The 10,025-nt window shown below is 31.0% G+C and overlaps 1 protein-coding gene across 1 annotated transcript; it reads right to left on the bottom strand.

Moving 5' to 3' along the window:
• Positions 1-1,566: 1,566 nt before the first annotated feature.
• On the bottom strand, positions 1,567-3,538 carry LOC133674102 (peroxidase 45-like). Its single transcript, XM_062095087.1, has 4 exons — positions 3,114-3,538; positions 2,785-2,982; positions 2,403-2,568; positions 1,567-2,237 (listed from the first exon to the last, which is right to left on the bottom strand). Exons 1-4 carry the CDS (start codon positions 3,327-3,329, stop codon positions 1,831-1,833), a joined length of 987 nt encoding a protein of 328 aa, XP_061951071.1. The 5' UTR covers positions 3,330-3,538; the 3' UTR covers positions 1,567-1,830.
• Positions 3,539-10,025: the final 6,487 nt, after the last annotated feature.

Here is a 10,025-nt window from a genome sequence, read left to right as displayed (position 1 = left end):
GAAAAATGAAAATTAGGAGTTAAATTACTTAAAATTGTATAATCTTGGGAACCAAAGATAAATTTGCAATAAATGGTTAAATCTAAAATTTAAACCGATTTAATTAGAGATAAAATTGAAAAGAAAACGAGGATTTAGGACAAATTTATTTGAAATTGTAGTAATTTGAAAACCATAGATTAAATTCAAAGTGGCTAAATTTAAAAGATCAATTAAGACTAAATTGAAAGAAAATATAAGATTAAAAACCTTAATGGAATGAAATTGAAAAATTCAAAAGCCAATGTTTGGGAAGAAAAGGATGAAATAATCGAGAGATCACTTGAACTTTTATCTGACTTCGTTTGAGTCCTAATTTTTTAGTCCAATCAATTTAGTCCAATTAAATTAATTTGATTCAATTTAATCCCTAATTAATTCATGATTGAGCTTCCTTAATTGTTTGAAATCCCAACAGATTGTTTTTAAGCTCTATCTTACATTCAACCCAAAAACATAAACACCGATCATCATCTATAGAACCCATGAAATGAGCCACCACATAACAATCTCAATCTCTTCTTAACAAAGTTAGGGGGCGTTTAGAAATAATATTAAAATAATATTTTTTTATTTTTTAAAATTATTTTTGATATCAGCATATTAAAATAATCTAAAAACACTAAAAATATATTAATTTAAAGTAAAGAAAATAATAAAAATAATTTATTTTTTTTCAAAAGTGCTTTTAAAACATAAAAACAAATATAACCTTAAAAGACTAGGAGTGTGTTTGGAAGTGTGTATTTGCGGTTGTTTTTTAAAATACTTTTCATTTTGAAATATATCAAAATGATATTTTTTTTTTAAAATCAGCGTATTAAAATAATTTAAAATATAAAAAATTAATTTTTTTAAAATAATTTAAACTTTTTAAAAATACAAATTGAACGTGTTTCCAAATACTCTCTAGACAATATGACAATCACAACAAACAACCCATTAAAAAGAAAAACCCAACCCCTATGTCACAGTACCCTCTACCGATCAAATCACCATCTTCAACCTCCATATCCCATCTGGAAACCCATCACATACCTGAAATCCCCCTTAGCCACCATGGGCTTCTTATTTGAACAAAACTTCACTCATCCCCGTAGCATTGGCCAGGGAAGCAAGAGGAGAATAGTTTGATTTAGGCTTCTCTTTTCAGTTTACTATTCCTATCATTTTTGCAGGTTTCAATATAGTAACACATGCGCATCAACCCGTTATAGGCTAAATTGAAGTTTTTTCTTAAGAAAAACTGATATTTTCCGTTAAAAAAAATATCAAACAGATCCTCTTTCATTTCTATCGTTTAGATAAACCATCAACCTAAAAAATAATAATTTAATGGTTAAGGAAGTATGCTACCTCCTTGAAAGAATTCTTTGGTCAACTTTTGGGATCACAGATCACGATAATTCAAGAAATTCATTTTAATCCACTTAGTGGATGTGGGGATGTGTTCTTTAAGAATGAGACTTGGTCTCTATGCACAAACTATCCCATGCCATGTAATAAAAAAAGGGCAAAACATCAGCGTTAGAATTAATAAATTCAGCTAAATTTCATTTCCGGCGCCAGCTTCTATGAAGAAAATGGCCTGAGCAATTCTTTCTTTGTGCTAAAAGACACAAGTAATTAAACATTTATTTCCGATAAACCACTTCCCAGCTGTATAATTTATTGGTTACCCTTGCAAATATTGATACCCCCAGCAATCGAAACAATAACAACATGAAAAGCAAAAACTACAGCAAAGAAAGAACGACGGAATCTATGAGCGATGAGAAAATAATGCCTAGTTTAGTTTATTCGGGAACAGTCTCGCCGAATTTCACCTTGATTACCAGTCAAAACCCCAACTCGGCCTAGCTTAGTGATAGCAGTCACAAATGCTTGTTGGAAGGCAGCATTGTTTGATGCAAATAGGTTGACAGTGCCTTTCGATCTTGAATCGGTAAACAGTATCTGATCAGAGGTGAACAAGCCCTTTCCATTCTTAAGGTTTTGGTAGTAGGCATTGTCAAACTTCCGGGGTGTGGTCGGGTCCATGTTAATGGCAATTCTTGAGTCAACATTAACAGGGCACATTTGTCTAAGCTGCATAGCATATTGCAGATTTAGAGTTGGGTCAATCCTGTTTCGAGAATTGAATCTGTAAATCCTGTCAGCAAAGCGGCTACAATGAGAGAATCCAAGTGTATGGGCACCTGATATTGACGCAAACTTTTCAGAAGCTAAAACATAGCTTTGCAAAAATTATGTTAAGAATTCACAACCATATATATTTTGGTGATTTCAGTTCAAGCAAAATTCTGCAGAGTTGTATGACAAGTTTGAAGTAAAATAACTGAAGAGTATAAAACTCTAGATACCTGACAAGGCAATCATATCAGTCTGGGAGAGACCATGGGAAGCAAACATTGAATTCAGCTGGTCCAAGTTGAAAGTAGGATGAGGGAGTTTGCGTTGAACACTGCCTTTTGTAGATATCCTCCCATCACGTCTTCCTAATTCAACTGAATAAGATGGCCCCCCTGCCTGATTTCATGTAAACATGTGTAGCTGAGTTAGAAACATAATATTAAATATGCTAAAAGATGCCTGGTGTTGCTCTTTTACTCCGAGCAACATTTTCCCATGAATTGCAATAATATCTCGAAGCTATTTTACTATGAGCTGACAAAGTTTCTGGACAAAAATGATTTACATATTTTACTGACAGACTAATGAATCAAGGGAAGAGAATTTGCATACCAAGGCTACAACATCTCTAGTCGCAAGAGCTAGTATATCAGCACATGAAACTTTGTTTCTGCATCGAGGATTGCTATCAACAGCTGCCTTGGCTTTGATCACAGTGTCAAATCCATCACCGGCAAGCGAAATATCATCAGGGTGGTCCTTCTCTGCGTTGTTAGATGGTGACGAAAGCAGCACCGAAGCATCACATCCCTGATGCGAAGAAAGAAACATTAAAACTATTAGCACTGTAAAACTATTAGCACTTTACAACATTAAAGGAACAGGATATCGAAAGAAAAACAAGAACAAGAAAAGGGGTCATCAGAAGGAGAACTACTAACCCGAACGAAGCAATCGTGGAAGAGGAGTCGAATAGTTGCCGGGGCAGTCACAAAGGTCTGGCTAAACTTTGTCTGGACAGCAGAGCGGACGAGTGATTCCACATTAGGACAAATGTTCTGGTAAAAGTTTCGTCTAAGTTGAGACGACTGAGCAGAAGCATTTGTGATTAGTAGAGACAGAAGTATTGATAGAACAATGAATCTTTGATTTTCCATGACACTCTGTTTCTGTTTCTGGTTTCACAAATTAATATGCTTTTCTTAAAAGATGAGTAGATCAATACATGTACGTACATATATAGGTAGACATTCCATGGACAAGACAGGCTGAAACAAGAGGCACTGATTGTAAAATGATGATTATTAAAGAACAAAGTCTTCAGTGTACTCTCTAGCCAATCACAATCCTCTAACACTGAGGATGGAGTGTGGTGGTGGCACAAGTTGGTATTATACAGTTGGCATATTACACGTATAGAGCACAATTCCTGACCCATCATGGGAATAGTAAGAAGTCGTCTGTTCTATTTTTTCTTTTTTTAGGATTAGCTGGAAGGATTGCATGTGCATATGCTTGCATGGAAAACATATTATATTGAAATCCACGAGAAGGCTAAGAAGTTATTAACTTCACGAAATGAAGTTCTTAGTCTTTGGATAATGCGGCGATTAAAATAAAGAGATGGCTGTCTTCTTCGAGATCCATTGGCCGGCTCTATTGCACGTTAGTGCCCACCTGCTCTCTTCCCTGAAAAGACGACGTTCAAACCACCCTTTCTTATCAGAAGTGTTTAAAAATACTTAATTAGATCCCAAATATAAGAAATTTCCAATTGAATCCTCACCTATAACAAGTTATCCAATTAATCATTGTCTTTAAAATTTATGAAAAAAATGATTAAGAAAGATAGGTCCTTACTGAAGGGTAGGATTAATTGGAAATTTCCAAATGGAAGGGAACCCAATTTAATAGTCTTTGTTTGGAGTTCTAAATGAAAAGTGGATGACGATTTGGAGACTACTTTTAAGCAGAGCGTTTGTTGGGTAATGTCTGCTAAATGGAGGACCCAATTGGTAAAGCTTTTTGTTTGGGGACCAATAGAAAACTAGGTTGTAATTGAAGATGTGTTCTATGCCTGAAATAGAAATTGCATATTGCAAAGAACAAATAATAATCAATCCCAAAACTAATTAATATGATATAACGAAAAAAAAATAAGGGTGCATTTGGTTTGAATTATTTTGTTTATTTATAAATGGTTAATGTGAATCTTTCTAAATGACTTTCTATATATCATGTGATCAGTTGACAATTAACTGCAAGCAAGTTTGCCATGTACAGCTATAATTATATTATATTGTCATTTTATTTTCCTGTACATTAACATGGCAGTCGTACCATTAATTATCAACTTGACTGGATATAATTTTGTTTTCTAGCTATAAGATTATCATGGACAGCATATATTCACAGTTAATGACACTCCTAGAAAATTATTAAATACAAATAGAACTATTAAAGAAAAAAAAACTCCTTAATAATTTATAATGACAGAAAATTTATGTCCATAAATATCAAGAAAATCAAAATTAAAAATGAAGGAATGCAAAAAAAAATGTTATGTCATTATTACAGATGAAATTACCGATAAAATATACTCGTCACTAATTTTTATTGGTAAATCCATCGGTAATATTTAAACTATAAACTAATAGACAACCACCTCTCCCTATCCCTCATTTTTTTTTTTGCAAAAAACAACACATAACTTCTGATACGATCCAAGCAAGGTCAGAATCAAATTGTAGCATAAGATTTTCTATCATCTAGTTTTATGCTATTGAACATAACTCAAAATTAAACTATTAGATGGAGCTGAAACTTTACTAGAAGATTCTAAAGGTATTTGTCTATGTTAAGGTAAACTTTCAGGCGAATCAGATTTCAGAAAGGATTTGCGATGTAGGTTAAAACAGGCTATATGAATTGCAAAGATTTATAAAGAAAAAAATAAAGAACACGAAGAATGGAGAGCTTCAGTTCAGCGCCAAAAGGATGAAAAACAAAAGAGGGCAGCAATGGTAATCATTCAAAAATATATACGCAAGTGGATGTCAAGGCATGCTATTTTGAAATTATTATCAACTACTACTTTTATACAATGTTGTTGGGCGCAAGTGCGTGCAATAAAAGAAGTCTAAAGGCTTCAACAAGAAGCTAATAAATTGTCCATTAAACCTGTTGATGATTCGAGGATAAATCATCTTGAAAAGAGAGGGAAATATACGATCCAAGTAAGGTCAGATTCAGATTGTGGCGTAAAATTTCCTACCATCTAGTTTTATGTTATTGAGCATAACTCCAAATCAAACCGTTTGATCGAGCTGAAACTTTACCAGAAGATTCTAGAGGTATTTGTCTATGTTGGAGTAAACTTGCAGGTGAATTGGAGTTCGAAAGGTCAAAACAGGTTGTATGGATTTTGTTATTTACTTTTTTTTGACTTGTGGACTTCCTATTAGGCAAAGATCCTTTTTCTACAAGGATGTGGTAGTTTGTTTTGAGAATTTCCTAGTTCTACAAGGATTTTTAAGCAACATAATTTTCAAATGTGGCAATAATTCATTAATGTTCCAAAATCATTTTCTTATAAGAATTTATTATTCATCTTAGCTACACAAAGAAAGAAGGGCCCGTGGCAGATAAAGAATTAGAACTTATGGGCTTTATTTTTATTTTTTGTTAGCTACAACCCAAGGCTTGTTTGAGCTTAATTAATACTTTGTTTTCAGTTAGGATCCAAGACTTATTTAGATCAGGGTTTGAGTTTACTAATAAAGGTTTTGGATAACTTTTTACAAGTGAGTCAATTCAGCTCACAAGGATAAATCCATTAGGGTTAGTTTTTCAAAACTATTTAAACACATGTAAGACTAAATTTCGGTAGCCATTGATGAATAATACTTTTGAATTTTTCAGTTTTAACATGTAAGAGAGATACTTGTATTTTTTTTGGTTCTTGAACGAACTAAATCTGATTTATCCAAGATTAGTATTTTTTGGTTCTTAAACGAACTAAATCTGATTTATCAAAGATTAATTGGCTTCAAGGCTTTATTCAACTTCATTCTAATAGTGTTAGTACCTTGCGACATGTTTTCATTGTGTCATACTTCTATCAAACCTATTCGGCTTTTTGGGATCAGATCTCAGTCTTGATTGTGGATTGCGTGTCTACGTGATCCACTATCACAATCTTTATATTCACCGACGAAATTTTCCGTCGGTATTTGCACTATTATTCTGTCAGTAATTAATTTACCAATAAAATTATCGACAAAAATGATCCGTCGGTTAATCCTTCGTCGGTAATTTTTTGTCTGTCGATAAATCCGTTGGTAATAAAAAAATTATTTTACCAATGAATTTACCAATGGAAAATGCATGCAAAAAAAATTTATCTGCTTCATTCCGACGGTATTTCTCTCGGTAAGTCCGTATGTAATTCCGTCGATAATTATTTAAAAATATTAGAAAAAATATATATTTTACAAAATTATAAAATAATTAAATCAATATAAATCAACACTCTATAATACTCAAAACACTTGAAAAAAATAAAAATAAAATCAACTCAAACAAATTTGTAACAAATAAATAACAAGAAAAAATAAATTCAACTAAAACAATTCATATGAAAAAAATAAAGTTGCAATTGCTAAAAATTTAAAAATCCTATAAATAAATCAACTAAAAATTTATCTCATATGGAAAAAAAAAATCCTACAACAACATTCATACAATTATTAAGAACAAAAAAAATTAAAAACAAAATAAAAAAACAAATATATTGAAAACAAAAACTTGAAAAAAAAAATAAAAAAAATCTTACCTTAATGTAGTTGCAAGTGAAGCTAAGAAGAGAAAAAAAATCATAAAGTATATTAATTAAAAAAAAAACTAAGAAGAAAAAAGAAGGAGAAAAATACATACTTGAGCATGGAGGAGAAGAGAAGGAGTAAAAGAAAAGAGAAGAGAAGAGAAGAGAAGAGAAAGAAATGGATATTGATGTTTTTTATATATAGGGGTGAAGAAGAAGAAGAAGAAGAAGAAGAAGAAGAAGAAAGGAGCCTTGTTTGTTGTGAAATTGGGGATTCCAGACTTTTTATTGGGGTGTTTTACCGACTGTTTTACCGATGGATAATTAAATATTAATATTTTTAAATATCCCGTCAGTAATTCCGTCAGAAATATTTAATTTAAATTTTCAATTTAATAAAAATTTTTCAGAAACCACCAAATATCACCGACGACTTTTCAATCCATCAGTGATTCCATTTGTAATATTTAATTTAAATTTTTGATTTAAATGAAAATTTTTAGAAACCCGCCAAATAACACTGACAATTTTTAATCCGTCGGTGCTTTTGTCTTTAAAAAACAATAATTGCAATTGGGGAGTGAACAGTTTCAGAACTCTCTGGAAAATACCGACGGAATTTTCTGTTGGTGATTCTGTTTGTAATTAACATGATGAACAGTGTCAACATTTTACCAACAGAATTACCGACGAAATAATTCTGTGGGTAAAAAATGACATGTCATCATTTTTTGGTTTGTTTAATTTTTTTCCCACTGTAATTCCCTCCGTATATACCGAGGGTATATATCCGTCGATAAAATCCATCGGAAATTTACCGACGGAAATATTCCCTCGATATTTCCGTTTGTATTTATTGATTTTCTGGTAGTGATCACGAGGTTTGCATCAACTCCCCTTATTTTTGTCACAAATCAAACTTTCATCATCACAAATCCGGCCACTCCAACACTCATTCTCTCAGCATCTCTGTTTTTTTAAAAAAGAAAGAATCACCATATAAAATAAGCAAAACTATCTATTTTTTTGTTGTAATCTACTTTGAAAATGTTGATTTTTTGGCATTTTTATGTAGTTTGTTTTTGTGTTTATTTGTTTTATAGCGTTTTCTCATATAAATTTGTTTGAGATTTTAAAAGATTGTTTTAGTTTGTAGTTTGATGAAATTGAGTTTGATTTTATGACTTCGGTGTTATGTAATAAAATAAATAATGTCTTATTTAATGGGTACATTTAATATTGTCAATTTTATTGTTAAGTTGAAAATTTTTGTAAAAATGAAGGAATTTGATTTTTATAGAAAATTGATAATGATTTAAGTGTAATATTAAAATAGATTGAATAATATGTTATTATATAATTTTTCTCCTATACTCTCGTAAATTGGTATATTGAAAATTATCATAAGTAATATCGTTAATTTTTACTATATCAAAATTTACATCTTATTGAATCTCAAATTTCCCGATTACAAGATGAACAATTTGCGATGTTGTTCAAAATACATGTAAGCACTACTTAATAATTCTTATGTTTTATAATACTTAATTTTAATAAATTTTTCTCTTTAACTGCTAATAGTTATAATCATGTACCAAGTTAATCAATTGGGAGAGAATATTAGTCATGGTTTGAATTTATTATGTTTGGGTCCTGAGAGAAATGTTAAGTTGTATAACAGGTATTTTGTCAATTGACATGTCTTTTATATTAAAGAGTATGGTTAAGATAGAAAAACATATAATAGTGTAGTTTGTGTTAAAGGATTATATTCTAATGAGTTTAAAAGGCATAGTCTATCCGATGAGTCGATATTAAGATATTGAGATGAGAGGTCTAAGTGATAAGAGTAATATTAATGGAATTGAAGGGTATAAAGATTATAATAAATTATAGAAGTCTAATAAATTATAAGTCATGATGTATAATTTATTATACTTTCAGGTATGACTTGGTATTTTTCCTTTGCTCCCCCTCACCACATTTGTATTTCTAACTTGAGTAAATTAAGTTTAGAATAACAAAAAATAGAACAATAATTTGCATTTGTACAATTTTATGTTCAACAATGTTTAGAATCATATTTGCAGATTTTATATTTTAATCTCATGTGGTTGTTGTGTAACTACTGCATCACTTTCATATGGTCCAGTCCTGCAGAGACTAGTGTTACATACCCTTGGAAAACATTTGAAATTTGCATTTGGTGTACCATAATCCATAATAATCGAAGCTCTAGTTTGTTAGTTTACTTGGTTCCAACTTCAAAACCTTTCCAAAAGAATGTGTATCAAATTAGATGAAATGTTAGTAACATGAACTATAATTTTTTGTATTTCGTGTTAGAAGTTGTTGCATGAAATTTGTTCTTGTTTAAGAGATAGATCTAAGAAATTAATCACTATGATATAAAATTTTTCAAAGAAAAATACTGTTTTAGCTACAAGTCTTGGTTGAATTTGTTTTCTTTGGCATAATTAAATATGGTTTTATTTATATTTCTTTATGTTCGTTTTTATTGCTAATGCTTTTACTTGGCAATGATTTGGTGAAGATTTGAGATAACAAACTTGTAGTTTTAACCCTATAGTTTTGAAAATTAAAGCTGGAAAAAATCCGGGATGATTTTATGCCCTAATTATTATGGATAATTTGTTTAAATGTTGGGAAGAAGGTTATTAGTGAGTAATATAGATACGAGCATTGTTAGTTTTTCTAGCAGCGCTTCTAATGACCATGAGTCATTAGGTATTGATCATGACTAGGCACTTGAGATACAAATACCCTTTTTTGGCACAGGCTCATCAAGTGCAATGCCACTTCATGGAGGAGGTGTCTGTTTTGAGAGACATGTATGTACAGGGAAGTACGTTGCTCAATAGAAGCCCGATCACTTTATAAGTTTGTTTTCCTTTCCTACATGATTAAAAAAATAAACAACAAAAAATAATTTTTGAATTATTAATTTCAATTAACGAATGGAATTTCAGGTTTATAATTAATGTGGAGGTTGATTGTACGATAACATTGG

This window comes from Populus nigra, chromosome 15, assembly GCF_951802175.1.
Source record: "Populus nigra chromosome 15, ddPopNigr1.1, whole genome shotgun sequence".
NCBI lineage: Eukaryota > Viridiplantae > Streptophyta > Magnoliopsida > Malpighiales > Salicaceae > Populus > Populus nigra.
Note: the sequence above shows the minus strand (reverse complement) of the source record. Positions and strands in the feature narration are given on the sequence as shown.

Bases quoted from the DNA above. Each gene is read 5' to 3' on its own strand.
- LOC133674102 (XM_062095087.1), bottom strand. From the start codon at position 3,329: ATGGAAAATCAAAGATTCATTGTTCTATCAATACTTCTGTCTCTACTA. The intron at 2,569-2,784 runs GTATGCAAATTC...ACATGAAATCAG, and splicing joins CTAGAGATGTTGTAGCCTTG to GCAGGGGGGCCATCTTATTC. The intron at 2,238-2,402 runs GTATCTAGAGTT...CGTCAATATCAG, and splicing joins TGATATGATTGCCTTGTCAG to GTGCCCATACACTTGGATTC.